Source organism: Carlito syrichta, unplaced genomic scaffold (assembly GCF_000164805.1).
Source record: "Carlito syrichta isolate Samal-C Ts95f unplaced genomic scaffold, Tarsius_syrichta-2.0.1 Scaffold311628, whole genome shotgun sequence".
NCBI lineage: Eukaryota > Metazoa > Chordata > Mammalia > Primates > Tarsiidae > Carlito > Carlito syrichta.
In genome coordinates, this window is record NW_007255724.1 from 829,951 (window position 1) to 853,475 (window position 23,525).

General features: G+C 42.0%; 1 protein-coding gene across 1 annotated transcript in view; it reads left to right on the forward strand.

Annotated features, from left to right (window-relative positions):
• LOC103271419 (tripartite motif-containing protein 77) overlaps positions 1-22,352 on the forward strand; it is a 30,038-nt gene extending 7,686 nt beyond the window's left edge. The window contains exons 3-6 of the mRNA XM_008068894.1: positions 11,329-11,559; positions 12,266-12,288; positions 20,043-20,140; positions 21,808-22,352. Coding sequence (XP_008067085.1) covers positions 11,329-11,559; positions 12,266-12,288; positions 20,043-20,140; positions 21,808-22,352 — 897 coding nt within the window. The remainder of the gene's footprint in view (positions 1-11,328; positions 11,560-12,265; positions 12,289-20,042; positions 20,141-21,807) is intronic.
• Positions 22,353-23,525: the final 1,173 nt, after the last annotated feature.

The following is a 23,525-nucleotide window of genomic DNA, read 5'->3' on the forward strand; positions in this document are numbered from 1 at the left end:
GGGTATGTCCTTCGTTTTCTAAGGTTCTTATGGTTTGAGGATTTACATTTAGGTCTCTGATCCATTCAGAATTAATTTTTGTGTATGGGGATAGATAGAGGTCCGGTTTCAATCTTCTGCATGTGGTCTGCCAGTTTTCCCAGCACTGTTTACTGAATAGGTTCTCCTCTCCCCAGTGGTAGGTGGTGGAGGCTTTGTCGAAGATGAGTTGGTTGAGATATTGAGGTTTTGCTTCTGGAATCTCAATTCTATTCCATTGGTCTATATGCCTGTTCCTGTACCAATACCAAGCTGTTTTGATGATTGTAACTTTATAGTAAAGTTTGAAGTCTGGTAATGTGATACCACCTGCTTTTTTTTTTTTTTTTTTTTGGCTGAGGATTATTCTGGCTATTCTTGGTCATTTGTGTTTCCATATGGATTCCTGTGTTGTTTTTTCTAGGTCTGAGAAGAATGTTGCTGGTAATTTGATGGGTACCGCATGAATGTGTAGATTGCCTTAGGTAGGATGGACATTTCACAATGTTGATTCTTCCAATCCATGAGCATGGGATATTTTTCTACTTGTTTGTGTCATCTTGGATTTCTTTGAGCAGTGTTTTGTAGTTTTCATTGTAAAGGTTTTTCACATCTCTGGTTAGGAAGATGTCAAGGTATTTCATTTTTGGGTGGGCTATTGTGAATGGAATTGTGGTTTTTATTTGGGTTTCTGTTTGTTTATTATTGGTGTAAAGAAATGCGATTGTCTTTTGCACATTTATTTTATACTCTGAGACTTTGCCAAAGTCCTTTATCAGTGTAAGGAGGTTTTTGACAAATTCCCTTGGGTTTTCAAGGTACACAATCATGTCATCTGCAAAGACAGACAACCTTACTTCCTCTTTTCTTATTTGGATACCCCTGATTGCCTTCTCTTCTCTGATTGCTCTAGCCAGGACTTCCAATACTATGTTGAACAGGAGGAGTGAGAGTGGGCATCCTTGTCTTGTTCCAGTTTTCAGGGGAAATGGTTCCAGTTTTGTCCATTTAGTAGTATGCTAGCTGTGGGTTTCTTGTAGATGGCTTTTACTATTTTGAGGTATGTTCCCCATATGCCTAGATGTTCGAGGGTTTTTATCAAGAAGGGGTGCTGAATTTTATCAAAAGCTTTTTCTGCATCTAATGATAAAATCATGTGGTTTTTGTTTTGACATCTGTTGATGTATTTAATTACATTTATGGTTTTACGAATGTTGAACCAGCCTTGCATCCCAGGGATGAATCCTACTTGCTCATGATGGATGATTTTTGAGATGTGTTGTTGAATCCGGTTTGCTAGGATCTTGTTGAGAATTTTAGCATCTATGTTCATCAAAGATATTGGCCTGTAGTTCTCCTTCTTTGTTGGATCTTTACCTGGCTTGGGTATCAATGTGATGTTAGCTTCGTAAAATGATTTGGGGAGAGTTCCATCTTTCTCAAATGCCTGGAATACCTTCAGTAGGATTGGTATCAGCTCCTCTTTAAATGTCTTGTAGAATTCTGCTGAAAGCCATCTGGTCCAGGGCTTTTTTTGTAGGTAGTTTTCTTGCTGTATCATCAATTTCCTTGATTGTTATTGGTCTATTTAGGGTCTCAATCTCTTCTTGTTTCAACCTAGGCAGGTTGTGTGATGACAGAAAGTCCTCCATTTTCTTAAGGTTTTCAAGTTTGTTTCTATACAAGTGTACATTTTAGTCTCTAATGATCTTTTGTACATCTTCAGGGTCAGATGTGACTTCATTTTTTGTGTTTCTGATTGTGTTTATTTGGGCTTTTTTCTCTCTTTTTCTTGGTCAGTCTAGCTAGGGGACAATCAATCTTGTTTATCCTTTCGAAGAACCAGCTTTTTGTTTCATTGATTTTTTTATAATATCTTTTTGTCTTCTATGTCCTGGATTTGGGCTTTCATTTTGATAATCTGGATTCTTCTGCTGAAATTAGGGTTTTTGTGGTCTTGCTTTTTCAGCTTCCTTAGGTTGCTTGTTAGGCTGTTCATTTGTGATCCTTCCACTTTCTTCATGTGCATTTGTAGGGATATAAATTCCCCTCTTATTACAGCTTTCATGGCATCCCAGAGGTTTTGGTAAGATGTTTCTTCATTTTCATTTGTTTCCAGGTATCTTTTAATCTCGTTGTGATTTCATCATTGACCCAGGAGTTGTTTAGCATCATGCTGTTTAATGTCCATGTCTTTGTGGGTTTTGGGGGACCTTGTTGGTGTTAATGTTTATTTTTATTCCACTGTGGTCCAAGAAGGTGCATGGTAAAATTTTGTTCCTCTAAATTTGCTTATGCTTGATTTATGGCCAAGTATGTGGTCAATCTTAGAGTATGTTCCATGCAGTGATGAGTAGAATGTGTATTCTGTGGTTTTTGGATGGAGGGTTCTGTAGGTATCAATTAGGTCCGATTGATCAAGAGTCACATTGAGGTTTCGGATCTCGTTGCTGATTTTTTGTCCTGATGATCTGTCTGGGGTTGTGAGTGGGGTATTAAAGTCCCCAGCTATGATGGTATTGGAGTCGATATCTTTTTTTAGTTTTCCTAGGAGCTGCTTTATGAAAGTTGGTGCTCCTATGTTGGGTGCATATATGTTTAGGATGGATATTTCTTATTGATGGATTGAACCTTTTATCATTATGTAGTGGCCTTCTGTATCTTTTGTAATTTTTGATAGCTTAAAGGGTATTTTGTCTGAGATTAACATGTCACTCCTCCTTTCTTTTGTGTTCCATTCGCCTGAAAATTTGTTTCCTATCCTCTTACTTTGAGTCTGTGAGTGTCCTTTCTAGTTAGGTGAGTCTCTTGAAGGCAATAGATTGTTGCCTGGTGATATTTTATCCATATTGCCATTCTATGTCTTTTCAGTGATGCATTTAGTCCTTTCACATTCAAACTAATTATTGAAATGTTAGAGTTGATCCCTATCATAATGTTCTTACAGAGTTGTTGTCCTTCCTGTTTGTGTGTTGTCTTTCTTTTGGTTTTAGAGTTGGATCATGTGTGTTTTTAATCTTTTGCCTGTACTCTTGTGAAGAACGTTGTTGTTCTTTTTTTCTTTTCTCCTGTGTTCAATACTTTCTGAAGTGTTTCTTGTAGAGGTAGTCTGGTGGCAGCATAGGTTCTTAGGGATTGGATATCTGGGAAAGATTTCAATTCTCCCTCACTGATGACGCTTAGTTGGCTGGGTAGGTTATTCTCAGTTGAAATTGTTTATCTTTTGGAACTTTGAAGATAAGGCTCCAAGCTCTCCTAGCCTGCAGGGTTTCTGTAGATAAATCTGCTGCTATTCTAATTGATCTTACCTGGTAGGTAGTCTGACCTTTTTCTCTCGCTGCCTTTAGGAATTTTTCTTTTATACCTACTTTGTTTAGGCAAATTATTATGTGTCTGGGAGTTGGTCTTCTCATTTGTTGTCTTGCAGGGGTTCTCTGAATCTCTTGTGTTTGAATTTTTGCATCACTGATGAGATGAGGGAGGTTTTCTTGAATGATTTCATGAAATGTTTGTTCCGGTGTGGCTTCTATTTCTCTCTCTGCCTCAGGAAGGCCAATTACTCTTAGGTTCAGTCTCTGGAAGTAATCATCTCTTGAAGGTTTTGTTCTGTCTTTTTGAGCTTCTCTTCTATGCTTTTGATAGTTTGGATTAGTTCTGTGTTTTGGTCTTCGAGCTCTGAGAGTCTTTCTTTTGCTTGGCTAATTCTGCTTTCCATGCTTATTAGTTTGTTTTATTTCCATCACAGTATTCTTTACTGCTGCTATTTCTGACATCAGCTCCTTCTTATTTTCCTCTTGTCTCTCCTCCATTTTTTAAAATTCTCTCTATTAATGTCTTGATGTCTGGGTTTGTTGCATGTGACCAGTCATTCTGGGGGCTCTTCATTGTTTGTGTTCCGGAGTCTATTTTCTCAGTGTCTGATCTCCCAGGGGTCTGTGTGAGACCTATATTCTTTTGGCTTTTTTTCATTTGTGTGGTTTTTCTCCCCCTACTTTTTCCTTCCCTTCACATCACCATCTTCTTTAATTATGTTATTCAGGGGTAGAGTGGTTGCTTTTACTTCTGTTTGTTCAATCTCCTATTCTTCTTTATGTATGCCCTCTTACTTTGTTCAATTCTGGAGTTGCCCTGTAGGTTGGGGGTGATCCTTTTTGCAGTTTTTGAGATTTACTTAAGGGGGGAACTGTGATTCAAAATCTGTCTGCAGGTCCTAATATCCCCTGAAAGGTATATGGATAATCTGAAACCCACTTCTTATTGCTTTGAAATCTGTCTGTACAGTGGGGCTGTAGGTTTACTCCCTGAAATTAAATAAGGTTAGCAGAGGGAAGAGAATGGAGCAGAGAGTGGGGGAAAGAGGTGGGTGGAGACAGAGAGGAGTAAGGGGGGAAACAGATAAGTGTACCAACAAATGAATAGAGAGACCTAAACTGAAACAGATAAAAACAATAGACCACGGCTACAGACTAACCAACTCTCATATTAAAAAAAACTAAAACATACAATGATGTAAACATACAAGCTAACCAACCACCTTATTGGTGTGCTGTTCCTCTATACAAAGAAATGGTTTACAGCAAAGAGAAAAGAGAAGGAAGAGAGGATAAAAAGGTACAAAACAGTAGGAATAGAATCAAGTCATTAAACTAACAGAACCAATCGAGCACACTCTGAAACTTTTTGTTTAAGTCCAATGTCCTTTCAACTCTGATTTCTAGCTGTCTTCTCAAGCTGGTAAATGTGTTCACAGTTAGGGTCAGTTGCCCCTGGCCTGCTGTGAAAGACAGTTCAGATCACCACTCAAATCTGGCCTGTGTCTGTTTTTCAAGTTTGTCCCGTTTTGGTGTTGTTACCTTGAATTTCCAGCAGGTGGTGCTATCTCGCAGCCCCAGAGGGGGTGGAGTCTGACAGGAGCCGGGCAGAGGCCAGAGATGGCAGCCTGCCTCAGGGCACACGGGAGGAGACCCACAGCCGGCAGGACATCACGGTAGCAGCAGAGGTGGCAGTGATTCGAGCAGATCTTGCCTGCAGGGGCTTCAAGGACTGAAGTCATGGATCGCCTCAGGCATGGGTGTCACAATGCACTATCTCCACCACAGAGTCTACGGCAGTGCCGTTAGCTGCCTTGTCTGTGGCTGCAGTGGCTGTCCAGACTGCCGCAATGCCCTAGCGGTGGCAACGACTGAGCTCCATGTGAAGAGCGAGCTGCCAACATTGGGATCCGCAGCACCCAGGGAAAGAGCCAGAGACCCTCTGCATTCTCCTTTGCGGAGGGTCTCATAGACCAGGCTGCCCCGTCGCCATCTTGCCAGACATCGGTGTCGTATTTCTTTATGCCTTTATTAATTCACACAAGGTTATAGACCCTCTTTGCTGAGTCAGTCTCTTCCCTCTAGTAATCCCTTGGGGGAACAGTGATGGAACAGCTACTGTTCCACCTGCATATCTGTGTGTTTATTGTCCAGCCTTTATGTGACTGTGTGCCTGTGCAGCTTTTAAAATGCACTCTTTTTCATCTGGAGTGCAATAGGTAGGGAGGATAGCATTAATATCACCCCAGATTAATTGAAAGGCAAATGTTAAAGCCTGAAATTCCTTTAAAAACTGAGGGATCCTCTGAGAAACGTCCTAGATTTTGCAGTCATTGTGCCAGACCTGCCATGGGAAAAGACTTGGACCTATATAATCCCTGCTTCTCCATTGGCAACCTTCTACAAAGTGTACATTTGTTTAGAAGGGTTTGAGAAGTAGCCTCACTGTGGGTGGTTCCTCTGGAGGCAGAGGGTTAATGAAAGAATAGAGTAGAATTGTGTGTGGTTGTGTAGAATCAACAGGGGGCTGCTGAAGTTTAGCCTCATGGCCCCCTGGTTAGTGCTGGAAGGCAGCACCTGAGATAACAGGATCATCAAGTATGTCCTCCTTCCTTCTTAACCTGGGTATGTAATATCCCACCAAACAGGATTGTCTTTGTAGAGTGCTGATATACAGCCATAAAGTCGTCACATAAGGAACTTCTGACCTCTTTTGTTGTACAAAATAAATCCAACTGCAGCATGGTATTCAAACTAAGGTTCCCATTCTTAGACCAAGTCTCAATATCTGCCAATGTATAGTGAGGCCAAGTTTTATTACAATAAAGTATTAACCTTTATCATTTTAAACTGTTCAATTTGAATTTTTTCCAATTCTTTAAAATTTGGCCCAGTGGAGCATCTGAGCATATATAGATTATTACCCATTTTCTTTGTTGTGTTTCTCAAGGAAAAATTCTGAAACAAAAAATAGGGGCCATAATCACTTGTGCCAGGTGTCTCTAGGTCCCTGTTGGCTCTCTGGGCCAATAGTTCTTGGTTTTTCTTCCTTGTGATTGTCTATGTAGGACTTCCTGTGAGTGCTTTGTGACTTGAGGTTACAGACTAAAAACTTTTGGTCATACCTTTATGCTTTTTGCCCATGAATAATTATTTGCACAATTGTGGACTGATTGGAGGCTTTCTAATAATGCCATTTGGAATGGTCTAATGCATAAGCTTTGGAGTGAACAGACCGTTTGAATGGGCTGGTCATTTTTATATTCAAGGCACTTTAAAAATTTAAGAGAATTAAATGTAGTTAAATGATGTGTTCCTACCCATTTCCGATTAGGATCAGGCAGACTAACTGAAGAACCCCTATAGATCACAGAACTGCGTTTTAAGCAGTGAAAGAGGACACAAAAGAAAGGTTGGCATGGGTCTTTTAAAGAAGGAAGTATAAGGAACAGCCAGTTCCCTTGCCTTACCACACCACACAAATAGCATCGAGTGTCTAAGACTTCATGTTTCTGACAGAAGTAAGCCAGGTACAATATTGTGTCCAGACTTCCTTTGCCAAAAAAACAAAAAAACAAAAAACTCTCAGCAAATTGCACATAAAAAACAGTGGTATCATTTAGGAATAATGTTAAAAATAAAGTCTCATCATTTCCCAATGGAACAATTTACTTCCAGTGCCAGTGGTAAACTTTATGTCCCTTCAGCATATATGGTAAAGTTGTAGGATATGAGGTTTGAGTACAGACTTCAAAACAGTTTCAGAATTGTCTAGTTCCCAAAATGCCTTCTTGAAATGAATTAGAATGACATAGGCAGCGCCCTTTCCTCTAAGTCAGCAGGATCCCTTAACCAGAGGAAGAGCTCAAAAATATATATGGTTATATCTAAGACATTGCTTACCCTGGAGTACTCAGCAATCTGATTTATTGGATAGTGTCTGTGAGTGTCATGCTCTGGAAATTGACAGCAGAGAAAACATAGCAGACTCTTGTCAGTTTTACCGTAGAGGTTCTTAATGTTTTGGTGTCTCCTACAGATCTGAATTTCAGAGGTTGGTAATGCACAAATGACTGATTCTTCTTTCTTCGCAAAAATAGTGCTTTTTCTGTGGTAACACCTTGCACATAGGGCAGCAAGTGGATGCCTGAGCATCTTTCCACGAGAGGTAGAGACAGGGGCTACAAAATCTGTGCTTACAGCTAACGGTGACAGGGTCTGTGAAATAGTCTGTGCGAGATGGAGCAGGTGAGCTCACTGGGGGAACACTGCATGATAGCAGAATTCATGTTTCTGGGAAAATTTTTAAAAAGGGTAATTGTTTACCCCTGGGCATGTGAGGTGAGTTTAAGACATCTCTCACTAATATATGAATGCACTGTAGTAGGACAGGCTATGTTCTGTATGTGGCTAAAATAGCATGGTCTTTTAGATAGTACTTTTCTATGATGACACCTACATCTGTTTGCCTGGACAATTTATTAAATAAAAAAGAACCATATAGAAGGCTTCAAAGACATTCTTGAAGTCTATAGGGTCAAAGCCCCCAAACCTTTCCAAAAAGATAAATAGTTCATTGTAATTGATCCTGGGCAAGGTATAAAACTTTAAAGACAAACTCTTTTCCAAATCACCTGGTAATTCAGCACTTGAAAATTAAAACAATTTGATTCTTCAAACAACAGAGAAAACCTTTCATCCTCATCCTAGATTGAAATCCTTTCCTCACATCTCCTGGTAGAAGAGCATGAGCAAGGCACAAAAGATGAAAGGGGTCTTCCAGTCGCTACTCGAAATGAAGCTTGGCTTCTTCCAACCCTTCTATGCCTTCCCTCAGGAAGGATCACCTGTGTTTCAATTCTACACTGTACAGAAGTCAAGCCCCTTCTCACCCCCACTAGCCTCTTGCCAGGAGGCTCAGTAGCCTGGCTGGAGGAAGCAGAAACATGAGTGACAGAGAGAAGAGTCCATAGATGGCCCCAAAGGAGGGAAGAGTAGAAATGGAAGCAGAGCCTTAGAGGAGAGTGACTGAATGTGATTCTACTCATAAATCCACAGGGTAATGGCAATTGATGAACTTCTGAATCCCCAATTTAAGTGCTAAAGATGGTGTCAGGTAAAATGTGGGGTAGTTATTCTGTGAGTTCCTGACTTGATCACATAAAAGACTTTCAGAGCAAGTCCAAGGTATGGTTTAAGACAAGATTTATTAAAAAGAAAAGACATATTCAAGAAAGAGCATGGGGCCTGTAAGAGAAAGGACACTCTGAGCTGTTGTTAACTGGGTGCTTTACATATTTTCTTAGTGATGATTAAGTAGCCTATTTCTTAAACTAAGATTTGTGTGCTCCATGGTAGGCCACAAATTATTGATCACAAGTTCCTACTCTTATCATCTACTTCTAAGATTACTTGCATTCTGTGGAAGTCTGGAGATAATGGTGAAAGTTATTGTTTTATGGTTTAACTGCATTTCTTCCTGAAAACACCATTCTCCAGTTCCTCTGGTAATTCTGTATTGCTTTGTTTATTATTTCTGTAACTGAGTGCATCAGCCACCCCAGACTCTGAGGTTGGGTTTGTATGCTTATGTGTTGTCCTAGAGAGTTATATCCTGATAAGATGGCATAAGCTGGATGCCTGAACATCTGGTCTTCTAATTATCTAAGTCATATATGCCTGCAAAAAAACTCATCTACTTATGTAGATTATGCTAGCTACCCAACCTCAATGTAACCTTTGGTGTGGGTTTCACGTTGAATCCAATATATAGCTAAATGATTTTTCCTGATTTTCTGGATAAAGCAATAGCTAACAATAATACATCAGCAGTGACAAGAGAATATGCTAAAAGTGGCATGCATGATCACTGGGATGAAGATTAAAACATTGTTCTACAGCAGTTTAGCAGATATTAAACATTTAAAAAAAGCTCCTCAAACAAGTGAAAAATCAATCTGATGCTAATGTATTAATAAAATTTTTAAATCATGAACATTAATGGTAGGAAGATTTGAGAAACAAGAAAGCTAAAAATAAGAAAGCCTTCACATTATTTGAACCTGTAAGTGTTACGAGAAAAAAGAGGTCTGCTGTCCAATGCACTAGACGCCAATACTATGATAATTGGTTTTTGAAAAAAGAAAAGCTTTTTTTTGGAAGTCAAATAATGAGGAGGCAGGAGTTTAGTTCCACTCTGTCTCCTGTGCAGGCTTTATGGCAGTAATTTCATTTGCAAGGTTTAGGGGGTGGATTCTGGGATTAGTAGGTGCTTGGTGGTTGGAAAGGGGAGGTCAGGAAAGTCCTCAGGCAAGTGCGGTTATCTTCATGAGTATTATGTGCAAATTTGGGAGCATGAGTATAAACATGCAGTTGAAATTCAAGCTGTGACATCACAAGCTGGTTCTGCACAGACCCTAGTTAACCATACTGGTTCTAACTGATTTCATTCAGTTCTATTATCTTACAAGCAGAGGGAGTTTCAGCATTTCATTTTTTCTTAACTGACTCAAAAATTTATGTTTTTCACTGGCTTCTTTAACTCTTTTAAACATGGCTTCAAATTAATGGTGAAAAGATTCAAGAAAAAAGAAAGCTAGAAATAAGAGAAGCCATGAAATTGTTTGGATCTATAAATAACGTTTATTGATTAGTTCACAAAGAAGAGGCAGGCATGATGAGAGGTATGACTAGAAATGTAATTATAGCCACATCTGGAATGCAAATGCTTAGCTAAAAATTTTGCATTGTATCATTGTGTCATGTGCTACTCACTGTTCTAGCCCAACACAGAGATATAAAAGTGGACAAAAGCAGAAACAAATCACTGACCCCAGGAGCCTGTAATCTAGTGAGGAAATTCAAGCCACAAATAGAAATATAAACTTCTAAATAAATAAATAAAAATGTTTATAAAGTGCATTGAAGAAAAATAAAGAAGAGAATGGGCATAAAGAATGCAGATCTGTACAATGCATGCTGGCCTGGGGAAGACCATTCATTGTAAGGTCACTTCTGGTTGGGTAGGAAGGTGCTGAAGGCATGAACCAGTAGTGGCTGTCTGGGGACTCATTTTCTGTGACAGGAAAGTCAGGTATAATTGAAATGAATAAGTCAAAAAATAGTGTCAAATGCAAAAATAAGCTGAAGAAATGCAGGACTAAAGGATATTGGGAGGGGTCAATGCACACATGGACACAGCACATTCAATCACATTTGATCAATAAATTTGGCTTTTATGGGTTAAAAGTTTTAGCATCAGAAGCTAGATGACTTCATTGGGATAAGGATGTTTTTCACACGTTTAGAGGTTTTGTAGAAAGAGGAAAAAGACAGTGTGAAAAATTAATTGAGACAGAAACAGAGAAAAGCAGAGAAAGACAACAGAAAGAGGAAGACAGAGATGGTGTCAGAAAGAGATAATGAGCAAGCAGTAGAGACAGAGAGAAAAACAGAGGCAGGAGAGAATAAATACTGTGGTACAACAATCTAAAAGAGGTGGGTAATATCATGTGCAGTAAGAGGCAGGCAGAGCCAGCCACTGGTGAAAATATGAAGTGTTTGGGGGAATGTTTAATTTAGAGCGATGTAGTCACATCTTATATACTCTGCTTTCCTGAGGAAGTAAATTGTTGCTTTTTTGCTAAGAGTGTACAGTTTGTGAGTAGGAGTGTAAAGAAGAACTAATTATGATTTAGATTTAGTAACAAAAAGGCCAGAACATTAGATAAAGCAGTATAAATGTGATCTTAAATTCCTATCTTCTTGTATGAAAATATGAAGGTTTGAGGGAAAGTAGGAGAAAACAGTGGTGAAGGAAAATAAATGAAAAGGAAGGAAGCAAGGAAAGAGGGAAGGTGGAAGTTTATGGTTTTCTTAAAGTAGAAAGGCATAAAACTATATTTAATACAAGAGAGAGACACTAGATAAAGCAGGATAAGTGTTAAGAGAAGAATAAGACTCCCTGGACACATGATCTAATTACCCCATGTCACAGCAGGGTTTTATAAATTTGCGGATGGTGATGATCAAGGCTGAATATCCTAAGGTGTATCAGTACCTCCAAGAAGAAAAGCAAAAACATTTAGAGAGCCTGGCAAATGAAGGCAAGATGCTTTTTCAGCAACTCAAAAGAAGTGAAATCAGAATGGCTCAGGTGGGGAATCTCCTGAGAGGGATGTATAAGGAGCTGAAGGAAATGTGCCAAAATGCAGATGTGCACCTGCTCCAGGTAAGGACAGAGGAAGAGAGTTGGGGTGTGAACATCAGTCTGCTTGGGAATCATTTATATCTGCTGGTGTCTATATCCTCTTTGACCTACGTTATTTTTCTGGTTCCAAACACCAGATTCTGCATCTCCTGACCTTGTGGCACATTTTGTTCCTCCAATATAACTGGCAGACCCAGCCCCACTCTTTCTTGCCTTATATGGAAGGAAGAAAAACTATGTGGAAAGTTCCCTTCTGAAACTTTCTTGCTCTACCCACTGTTTCTTACCAACCACAGCAGAGCAGCTCGTGAATACATGATTCAATTTTCTATCTGGACTTGTCGAAATGTGAAAATGTAGGAGTGTTGAAATGTATTTACTCTTACAGTTTTGAAGTCCTATTTGGGACCTGCATATCCTTAGAGAATTTTGTGGAGACCTCTGTTCCTCTTGCTGTAAATTGCCATACATCAGTGTGTCTTCCCATCCCATTTGTTCAACTGAAGGACATCTTCAGATTCTACATTTATCAAGAGTGTAATTTTATCAGCTATGTGTAGATATGAGACTGCATTTCATCTTCATAAAGATGAAAAATGAAAAGTTATGGGATCCAAAAAATGAAAGTGGAGAGATTAAATTTTCCATTCTAGTTACTGCCTCAGACTAGACCCGACAGGAGAGTCATCTTGTGCTGAGAACTAAGCCTTCCTCTCTCTCTCTACAGGACTTCGGAGACATAATGAAAAGGTAAGTTTGCTCCTCTAGCCAAGTCACGCTAATTGCAACAGTTTCTGCTACAATAGACATACTTTTTTGTGAAAAGTTTCTTGCTGTCTTTATTTCTTCTATCTCTAAAAGCCATCAGTCTTTATACTGACAACCCTCAGATGAAAGTGAAGGATGACTTTTAATTGTAAGGCTTAATATAGACATCTCATTAAGAATTTTTTTCTTCTAATTTGAAAAATCCTAATTGAGAGTGATTGTAAATCTTCTGTGTGAATGGTAAATCATATGAGAGAGGCAGCAGTTGGAAGACGATGAGAAGAAAGGGAGAATGACCAAGAAGGAACATCATATAGCTGAAGCTCCGTAGTACCAGATGGCATTTAATTTAAGGAATTAAATGAGAATTACTGCATGGCTTTCCTAGGAAAGCTATGAAGTAGGGTCCGAGTGATTAAATGACAGCCCACCGACTCAAATTAACAAAGGAGAGATTTATTAGTCAAGGCTCTGCTGGCCAGCGACCACTTGCTAGACACAAGTTCCAAAGCAAGGGCCCTGTCCTGCAGCAAAGGATTGTCTTAAATAGCCCTTAACCGCATTCTGGAGGCCTGGACTACATGCATCAGGGGCTTTTCTTTGATCTAATCACAACACCCTGATGGTGCAAGCAAGCAAGCAAGTTTACGGAAGCAGATGTGGCTGGTTATGCTGGCGTAAGCAGACAAGTTCTCCTAGTTAATTACACAATGGAGAAGAAGTTTCCAGGGAGGGAGTTATGGCTGCTCTAGGGGTCAGGGACACTTCAGAAGCCCAGGAGCAGATGTTCCTGTTCCTTATTTCATTCCCCTCTCTCAGATGTTCCTGGAGTCAAATCGTTGACTCCTCGTACAAGGGGTTATAATGGACCCTGAGAACCATCATTTTGATGTGTGCGATGCTATTTTTAACATAGTTTAAAAGACTTAATGATGCAGGGTCCCACAGTGATATCTATTAGGAGTAAAAGAAGGGGGCCCACTATGGCTGAGACTAGGGTTGTGGGCCAGGGGGACCAAAAAAAGAGGAATTGGTACCAATTCCCTGAAGCCTGATGCTGCATTTCTCATTGCCTGATGTTTTCTCTAACCTGGGCAAGATTTTCCCATATTATTCCAGATTTATTAGCATAGAAACAACAGGTTTCCCTTAAGGTTAGGGTAGGATGCATGTCCCAGAGACTGGGCCTGGACCGTAGTTAGATTGAGGATTTGTATGCTTTTTTCTGTGTGCCCTATGGAGGAGGCGGCCCCAATTCCCACAAAGTACAGGGGGGAGGGGGGAGGGTCTAAGCATAGCCAGCAGTCCTTTGCCAAATTAGAGCGAGTTGCATTGGCAAGCTGGTGGATTGCTGATAGCATAGGAAAAAATTGATTGACAGGGGATGGAGTTGCCAAGGGAGTGCCCTCCACGGAGGAAGTGGTTATCACAGGGTTTGGTTTTCTTTTTACAGTGGGAGTGGGAGGTTAAGGTTCGGGTGCATGTAGAATGATGTTATGGATTGGGCCCACGGGATTGAGAGTGTGGGGGGTACGTTTTCTTTGTATGGTGAACAGCATTTTCCAGGGTCATGTCCTGAAACACACATTCTAAACCCCTATGTCCTGCCCGATTCCCATACCTTCTGAATACTAAAGGTGTCCCAGTGGGTTACAGTCAGTCTTAGTGGGTTACAAGTCTTTGACTGACTACATGGGGGTGGGGGCGACTGTCTATGGAGGTTTATGTAGGGGTTACTGTTTTTTCCAGGTAGCAATAGTTTCGCAGCCCAGCAGCGAAGTGGAATTGTTGGGGTTTGTGACAATGGTTAGGGCCGGTAGCCAGGCAGGCGTAACGCTCAACATTTGCAAGCTGCTTCTTGGATTTCAGATCCCCACAGCTGTGGGGAAGACATACATCCTCCTCCTCGGGGCCGCCATCCCTACACAATACTGCCTCACCTGTTAACAGTCTAGGCCATAGTTTACAAAGATTGAAATTAAAAACTGGCTGCCCACTTCTGTGGCAAGAGGAGACTATGGCCCCAGTAACGGTGTTTATTAAGTCCCAAGTGTAATTCCCAGGGGCATAATAGTGCCACAAATAAGGCTAATATGCATTACACCAAGGGAGACTTATGAAGATTAGAACTAGGAAGCCGGGGTTCCCAAGAATCTTATCTTTAAGGGGTCCTCCCCGGCAGCTGGCTTGGCAACCTTCCATGCTTCTGGGTGTGAGGCGGTGACAGTTTTTACTTGTGAGTGGTGAATCCAGGGACAGATGCCACTAACCTTGACAGCAGTGGGGGTTGTTAGGATCACCACGTGGGGGCCCTTTCACCTGGGGGCAAGAGCCTCGGTTTTGTGCCACTTTATTCAGACCTGGTCACCGGGCTGGAACGGGTGCGGGATTTCCAGAGCCAGATTTTGGAGGGCTGCTTACATGGTTTTAGCCACAGCCCGCTGAACTTTTTGGAATGCCTGCAGTGACTGAAGAAAATTATGATTAGAAAGTTCTGACATATTTTCTAATCCTACTTTTGGAAGCACGGGCAGAGGCTGTCCGAAGAAGATTTTAAAGGGGGTTAGGCCTTAATATAGGGGGTACCCCTAGCCCTTAGGAGGGCATAGGGAAGGAGCGTTACCCAACCCTCACCAGTCTCCAGGGTTAATTAGGTTAAGGTCTCCTTGAGTGTCCGATTCATTTTTTTTACCTGACCTGAGCTTTGGGGATGATAAGCACAGTGTAAATTCCAGTTTATCCCCAAGGTTTTTGCAATACTTTTAGTGAGTTTTGAGACAAATGCTAGGCTATTGTTTGAGATAGATAGACCATATCTCGGGATAATGTTATTTAAAAGCTTTTTAAGTGACTGAGCCAATTTCAGTTTTTGTGGGAAACACCTCCACCCAACCCGAGAAAGTGTCCACCAACACCAATAGGTATTTTTATATCCATACTTCCCAGGTTTTATCTCCATAAAATCTATTTCCCAATGTCTCCCAGGGGTTAATCCCCTGTCTCGGACCCCGTGGGTAGATACACTGACCTTAGCACAGTTGGTTTGCTGACAGGGCACACAGCTCTGAACGAGTTCTTGCACCAACTGGTTTAGATGGGGGAGGAAAAACTCCTTCTGTATGAGTTCAGTTAGTTTTGTTTTCCCTAAGTGGGTTTCTTCGTGGAGCTGGTGCAAAGTTGCCGTCCTAAGACTTGTGGGAGGAAGATTCTGCCATCCTGAAGAAGCAGTCACCCAATGGGGTTTTTTTGTTGTTTCACCTAGTTTTCACACAGCAAGGAGGTCTTCTTCTGTGTATTCTGGCGACTTGCTTAGCACCGGAGAAGGCAATGTTAGCAAGCAAGTGGTTCTGCGGTAAGCAGCGTCTCTGGCCGCTTGGTTTGCCTTTCAGTTTTCTATTGCTTCCTTTGAGTTCCCTTTTTGGTGACCAGGGCAGTGAATAATGGCCACCCTTTTAGGGGCCCAGATTGCCACCAGTAAATCTAGGATTTCTGCCTTGTTTTTAATGGTTTTTCCCTCCTCAGTGAGCAACCCCCTATCTGTAAATTGCCCTGTGCACATGTGCAGTAGCAAAGGCACATTTGCTGTCAGTGTAAATGTTTACAGTTTTCCCCATGCCGGCTTTTAGGGCCTCAGTCAGCATGATTAGTTCCACTTTCTGGGCCGATGTTCCCTGGGGGAGAGGCTCAGCCTTGATAATCCCTTGCACAGTGACCACTGCTGCCCCCACATACCTAACCCCATTCTGCACAAAACTGCTGCCATCTGAGAAGACAGTTAGGTCAGGGTTTGTTCTTGGAACGTCTGTTAGGTTCCATTGCAACTTCTGGAGAGATTCAGTGACCTCAAAACAACAGTGGGCTGGTCCCGCAGGGCTTTATTCTGGCTGCAGGGTTGCTGGGTTCAAGCCATGGTGTGCTGAAACTTGATGCGCGGCTGATTTAGAAGCAACACTTGGTAATGGGTTATTTGGGCGTTTGACATTCATTTATTAGGGGCCCCTCGAAGCAAGGACCTCACCTCGTGAGTTGCTGTGTTAGTTAAATTCTGTCCCAGCATTAGCTTGTTTGAGTCCTTTACTAACATAGCGATAGCTGCAATGACTTGTAGGCAAGGCAGCCACCCTGAAGCTACTGGGTCTAGCTTCTGATAAATAAGCCATTGGCCTGTTTTATGGGCCGAGTTTCTGGGTTAGGACCCCTCGAGCAACACCACGCCTCTCATCCAGAAAGAGGTGGAAAGGTTTTTTAATGTCCAGCAAGGCCAGAGCTGGGGCTGAGACTAAGGCAGTTTTAAGGGCCTGGAACTTTTTTCTTCTTCCAGGATTCATTGGAAGCTAGCTTCTGGTCCCTTTGTGATTTTATATAGGGGTGTCGCAAGCTCAGCAAACTTGGGGATCCACAGTCGGTAGTACCCCACAGCCCCTAGGAACTCCTGAACCTGCCTTTTGTTCCCTGGGATGGGGATGCCTTCCATGGCTTGAATGCACTGGGTAGTTAGAGACCTTTTACCTCCTTGGAGATTGTACCTGAGGTAGGCAGCTATTGATACACAAAGCTGAGACTTCTTTGCTGACACGTGATACCCTAGGGCTTGAAGTTCCTTAAGCAGGTGCCAGGTGGCACACAGGCACTCAGTTTCCGATGTAGCTGTGATTAGCAGGTCATCTACATATTGTATCAGAGTCACTTCAGGGTGCTGCTGTCGGAAAGCTTGGAGGTTTTGGTGAAGGGCTTCATCGAACAGTGTAGGGGAGTTTTTAAACCCTTGTGGGAGTCGTGTCCAGGTTAACTGGCCACTTTCCCCTTTATCAGGATCTGTCCATTCAAAGGCAAACATAGGTTGGTTCTGCCTGGCCAGTGGGATGCTGAAGAAGGTATCCTTGAGGTCCAGGACAGTATACACTTTTCTTTCGAGGGAGAGCCCACCTAAGAGGGTATACAGGTTAGGGACTGTGGGGTGAATGTGCTCTACTCGCTTGTTAATTTTCCTTAGGGTCCTGCACTGGTTGGTAATCCCCTGTGCCTGCCTTCTGGACTGGGAGCAGCGGAGTGTTCCAGGGTGAGTGGCGTGGTACTAAGATCCCAGCCTGCTGGAGGCACTGGATGTGGGCTGCAATGCCCCTCCGGGCCTCCTGGGGTATAGGGTACTGTTAGAGCCCCGGCCCCATCAGTCTGTTTGCAGCTGAAGTACCGGAGTGGGCAGTGGTGGATATTCTCTTGAACGTGGAGAGAGAGCCTGTGGTCAGGGTGGCTTGTTTGGGCAATCTTTTACATAGTGTTCAAACTTTTTGAAGTAGGCACACTGGTCCTTTGCCAGTGGCTTTCTTTTGCATCCCTGTTGTTCCCTCTCTCAGTTGGCTGTCTCGGTCTGGCTTCTTTCAGGGCTGCCACAATCACTTTAGCCATTTATTTTTTTAGCCTGCCTATTCTCCTGGGAGTCTCTGTTGTTATAAACCTTTTGGGCTACCTCTGTTAATTCTGACAAGTTTTTGCCTTCGAATCACTCAATCTACTGCAGTTTTGTTTTTTTTTTTCCATCTGGGGCTGATTGGGAGACAAATGCTATGACCAGTGCCCTCTGGTTTTCTGGGGCTTCTGGGTCTATCAGAGTGTACATCCGATAGACCTCCATGAGCCATTCCAAAAAAGCGGTAGGGGATTCCTGCTGGCCCTGTGTAACCTCACTTATCTTAGACAAATTTGTAGGGCACCTTGCAGCAGCCGGAGACACCCCATTAGAGTCTGGCGATAGGTGGTGAGACACTACCTACTGTGATTGGTGTTGGGGTTCCAGTTGGGTCTTTCAGTAGAGAAGACATGCTCTACACAGGACTGCTCCGCAGGTCTGCCATCTGGTCCCAGGACTAATTTTCTTGCTTCCTGGTGGATTTTTTTCCCCTCTCATCTGTGGTGAAGAGAGCTTGGAGAAGCTGTTGGCAATCATCCCATGTGGGCTGATGGGTGAAGAAGATAGTTTCTAAGAGAGAAATGAGACCCTGGAGTCTCTCAGAGAATGGCGGGTTCTGATTCTTTCAGTTATAGAGGTCACTAGTGGAGAAAGGGACATAGACCATGAAGGGTTGAACTCCCATCCCTCCCACATCGAGCCCTGGCATCTGTCTCAGGGGGAGGATTGCCGGCATTTCTATCTCCGACTTCTCCAGAGATGAATCTGGGCTTGTCGGCTGGCTGGGGGCTGTCAGCCCTTTTGAGGACAAATGGGGAAGAGTGGGGTAAAGGGGCTGGTAAGAGGACCCACTCCTTGTATGTGGCAGACTGAGAACCTCTTGGGTCCCTTTTTCCTGCCCGGGCACAGGGTACGATGGGGAAATGTTGTCGTCCTCCGGTGGCTTCTGGAGGACCGGGGTTTTGGCCTTAGGAGTTTCCTGCAGAGTTAAAACATGAGAAGTATTATTATTCTTTTTAGACTTTTTCATCCATGGTGGCTGTTGCATTACGAGAAGGTACCAGGCAGTGATGTATGGGACCTGGTCCAGGTGACGGCGATAGACGAACTGACGGACCTTTCCTACTATGGTGGGGTCACAAGTTTCCTCCAATGGCCAGTTGCAGTTGGGAAACATGGGCCATTCGAGGGAACAAAAGGTGGTTAGTTTATCTTTATTCATCTGGACACCTGAGTCCTGTGCCACTTTCTCAAAGTTCTTGAAATGGCACAGGACTAGTTGCAAAGGGTTGCCAGACTGAGAACATGTAATTGACCCATGATATCAATTACAATAGCATACATGACAGTAACAAACACTGAACACACAGACAAGACAACAAAGACTGAACAGAGAGACCTGACTGCCCGAGGGCAAAACAGGAGGTCCCAGTGACGTCTCACTGGGATCTCGGATCCTGGAATTAGCGCTGTGTCCAGCTTTCCTGAAGGTCTCTACAGGAGTGTACTCAAAACAGAAATCAGGAACCTGACTTACCTCTCTGAGGGCTTCCAGGGGCGTTGTGAATCTGCCAAAGGTACAGGCCCAGTCGAACCCAGAGAGTTTGCTGGGACGCAGTCCTACAAGGCCTGAGAGTTGAAATGGGTACAATTGAAGCACTCAGTTCTCCTGGATGAGCCCCCAAATGAAGTAGAGTCTGAGTAATTAAATGACAGTCCACCGACTCAAATTAACAAAGGAGAGGATTATTAGTCAAGGCTCTGCTGGCCAGCAACCACTTGCTGGACATGAGTTCCAAAGCAAGGGCCCCGTACTGCAGCAAAGGATTGTCTTAAATAGCCCCTAACCACATTCTGGAGGCCTGGGCTATGTGCATCAGGGGCTTTTCTTTGATCTAACCACAACACCCTGCTGGCACAAGCAAGCAAGCAAGTTTACAGAAGCAGATGTGGCCAGGTTATGCTGGCGTAAGCAGATAAGTTCTCCTAGTTAATTACACAATGGAGGAGAAGTTTCCCAGGAGGGAGTTATGGCTGCCCTAGGGGTCAGGACACTTCAAAAGCCCAGGAGCAGATGTTCCTGTTCCTTTTTTCAGTGAGAAGAGTGGAAACTGATGCAGTTATGATGGAGATGATATGTTCTGCCTGGTTTGAGATATGAAGTGCAGGGAAGCAGATTATAAGACACAGTGACAATTGCAGTATTTCTCAGTTCTTAAGTCCAGATCATACTCTTTAAACGTCATTGAGAGGAATCTGGTGAAGTATTGTCTGTGGATGGCTAGGGATACCCTTGGGCTTGGTGGTAAGTGGGTCTTTTTCTTTGCAGGAGTGAATTGGTACAGCTATACCTGCCTCAGCCTGTGAACCCACAGCTCAGTGCCTGGGCCATCACTGGGCTGTCAGAAAGGCTCAGCTTCTTCAGAGGTAAGAGGCAGTGCTCTGGTGTGATAGCGCTAATATTTCCAACATGAGTAGAAACCCATGGGTGACCATCTTCATTTCTCTATTATTATTTTCAGTGAATGGGTAGCAGGAAAATCTGCAAACTTTATAATTAACATTGAAACTGAATTAACAGAAGGCTGGCAAAAACAAACACAAAAGACAGTTTGTTATATGATTATTTACACTGAGTAAAGAAAGAACAAACACTCAGGAAAGACGTGGAGGATGTCATGAGTGCTTTACTAATATTCCAATGCAGCATGTAAAACCGCATATTCATTCAGTGTGTTTCAATTTTGGTTATATTTAAGTGCCCAGATTCCAAGAAACATCTTAATGTTATTTTATTTATTTAGTTTTTGAGTTGGAGTCTCACTCTGTCATCCAGACTGGAGTGCAGTGGCCACTCCCAGCCACCACAGCCTCGACCTGGTGGGCTCCAGCGATCCTTCCGCCTCAGCCTTCCAGTAGCTGGAACTACAGGCGTGCACTACCACGCCTGGCTAATTTTTGTTTTGATTTATTGTAGAGATGAGGTTTTGCCAAGTTGCCCAGGAGGGTCTCGAACCTGCAGACTCAGGCAAATCTTAATGTTATTTAAATGTTTATCTAAAGATTGAATTTTCAAGGAATGCATTTGAAAAACCATAGAATTCTCAAAAGCATAAAGATATGTTTGTAAACAGCAGGCACAGCCACAAAGTAGATTGAGTATACGATTTACTCACTGTGTAGAGGGTGACATGAGACTGGTGGAACTGGTATAAGTCTGGCAGGGAGAAGAGAAGTTGTGGGATGGGAGGAAGGAAATTATGGCGTAATGGTGTCAAAGTTGGAAATTCTGGTAGAGAAGCTACTTTTCTCAATGGACACAGGTTCTTTCTTATTTATTTGCTTAAGTTGTGAAGCCCTCATCCCGTCTCAGTCTTTTGGCTGAGATCAAGGGTGAAGCCTCACATCCTAAGCAAAGTGGTCACTGCTTAGGGATCATGATAACAACAATATCAAAGCTTAAGTATAATTAATGATAGCTTGTTTATTATTTTATATTTATTTTACTTTCTGACAGTTGATTAATAAGAAGGCTTAGATGAGAGACTGCCAGGGGAGGGGAGCACACATCATCAACAAAAAGAAAAAAAAAGGCTTAGAAGAATTAAGGGCCATTTTGCTGTTATCCTTGTATCTTATAAATGGGCTTCCAAATTTTCAGTGGGCTAGTGAAAGATCAGTTTTTAACATCCTACTTCTTTATATATGCTTTAAACTATCCTTCATCTACTGGTGTGAGTAGAGATTTGCTTGCTGTGCAGTAGACAAGAAGCTCTTGCTAATCTGGTCCCATATTTCCAGCGATATACTCTGTATGCCACTTGGGATAAAGTAGTGTGCCAGGGCCAGCTAGGTCTGACCCATGAAAGCTCAATGGTAAATATCTTGGAATTTTGTGAACAATTACTAAATGGTTAGTAGCTTGAAACTGCTTATAGTGAGGTGAAAATATCCCCAAAAAGCAAAGTGAACCAGTTGTTTTTGTTTTCAAAACTGCGATTGTTAAGCATTTGCCACACTGAACCTGTGCCAGCACCTATGAGCTTTTAAATGCTGTACTTAACTCTGTATTCACTGTTTTCTTTCTACTGCAGTGTATATTACCTTGGATGGCAAGATACGTAGTCATCACAAGCTTTTGTTTGAAGACCTGAGGCATTTGCAATGTAGCCCTGGCTATCCAGACATGCCCTATAGTCAAGCAAGTGCAGAATATGTTCCTTCATGGGGAGCTCAGACCTTCACCATGGGCAAACATTACTGGGAAGTGGATGTGGGAAACTCTTTTAATTGGGTTATAGGACTTTGCAAAGAATCCTGGACAAACAGGAACGACATGCGACTTGGCTCAGAGGGCATCTTTCTTCTCCTGTGTGTCAGAGTAGATGACCATTTCAGTCTCTTCTCTACTTCTCCACTCTTACCTCATTATATTCCCAGACCCCAGGGCTGGATAGGTGTGTTCCTGGATTACGAATGTGGTCTAGTGAGCTTTGTTGATGTTGCCAGAAGTTCCCTCATTTGTAGTTTCCTTTCATGCCTCTTCAATGTCCCACTCAGACCTTTCATTTGCTATGGATCTAAAGGGTCAGAGACAGGCCAGAAGCCTGACCAGGGCCTTGGAAATACTAATAACTGAGGAGGCTTCTGTTCTGGTTTTTATTCTCTGTTCCTCACCAATTGCCACTGGTTTAATTGTTACTGCATCTTGAGACTACACTGTCTGCTACTGATGTCTCAGAATATGTATTTGATATTTTAAATGATAGAAGACCACTGCTCTAACACTGATGACATCAGTATCAAGTAGAAAATTTATATGTATAAAGCAAGTCCTTGAAATCTCATCATGCAATAGTATTTCCAGAGATTTAAAAAATAATAATAGAACTGAATTTAATTGCAGTTTCTTTTCTGACTAATAAACTTATTAATTATTTGACCTAATTACATCTAGATTGTTTTTTAATTACTGTTTATTTCCTGTGTTTTCTAAACTGAAAGGAAATATTTCCTCTATTGTAGTGTGAATGATTCAAAATATAAAATTGTGTCTATTCCATGAAAATGTTATCCATGATAATTGACTTATTTTCTGAATCCCCAACATTTTGTGTGAAATTTTGATCTCTCCTATTATACTTTTTTAAATCATTGAAACATACATAATAAACTCTATTGAATCACATCAAGTCTAATGATCCTTTTGTTCTCAGGTATAAAAAATATATTAAAACTCTGCATCTGTAAATCAGCTTAAATCAGTGTTTCTCAAATATTAGCATTCATTAGAATTACCTGAAAGATTTGTTAAACCACAGATTTCAGGCCCCACCCAGATCTTGGGTGTGACCAAAAATTTTGCATTTCTAACCAGTGCTCAGTGATACTGATGTCACTGAAACTGGACCCATACTTTGAGAATCACCAGCCTCAGTTAATTATAACTTCCTTTCAGAAATGTAATTCAGTGAAGATACTGTTTGTTAAAACAAGATTAAGGAGTAACACACTGTAAATTAACATTATTGAATAAAAGATAATTGTGGCACTCGTCTATTAATGTATCCATCAAACATTTAAGTGCCCGTTATTTTCTAGACATTGTTACATGCTAAGACTACTGGAGTCCAGCTCCAGGAGAGAGTAAGGGCCTGAATGGGGAGAATCAGGAATGGCGAAGGAGAACAACAGCAGTCAACTTCTTGGGTAGAGTTCAGGACTCTGCCAATTTTTATTCAATTCTTACATGCTTATATAGTTTTTTTACTGGCCCCTGTACCCACAAAAATGCAACACACATTACACATTA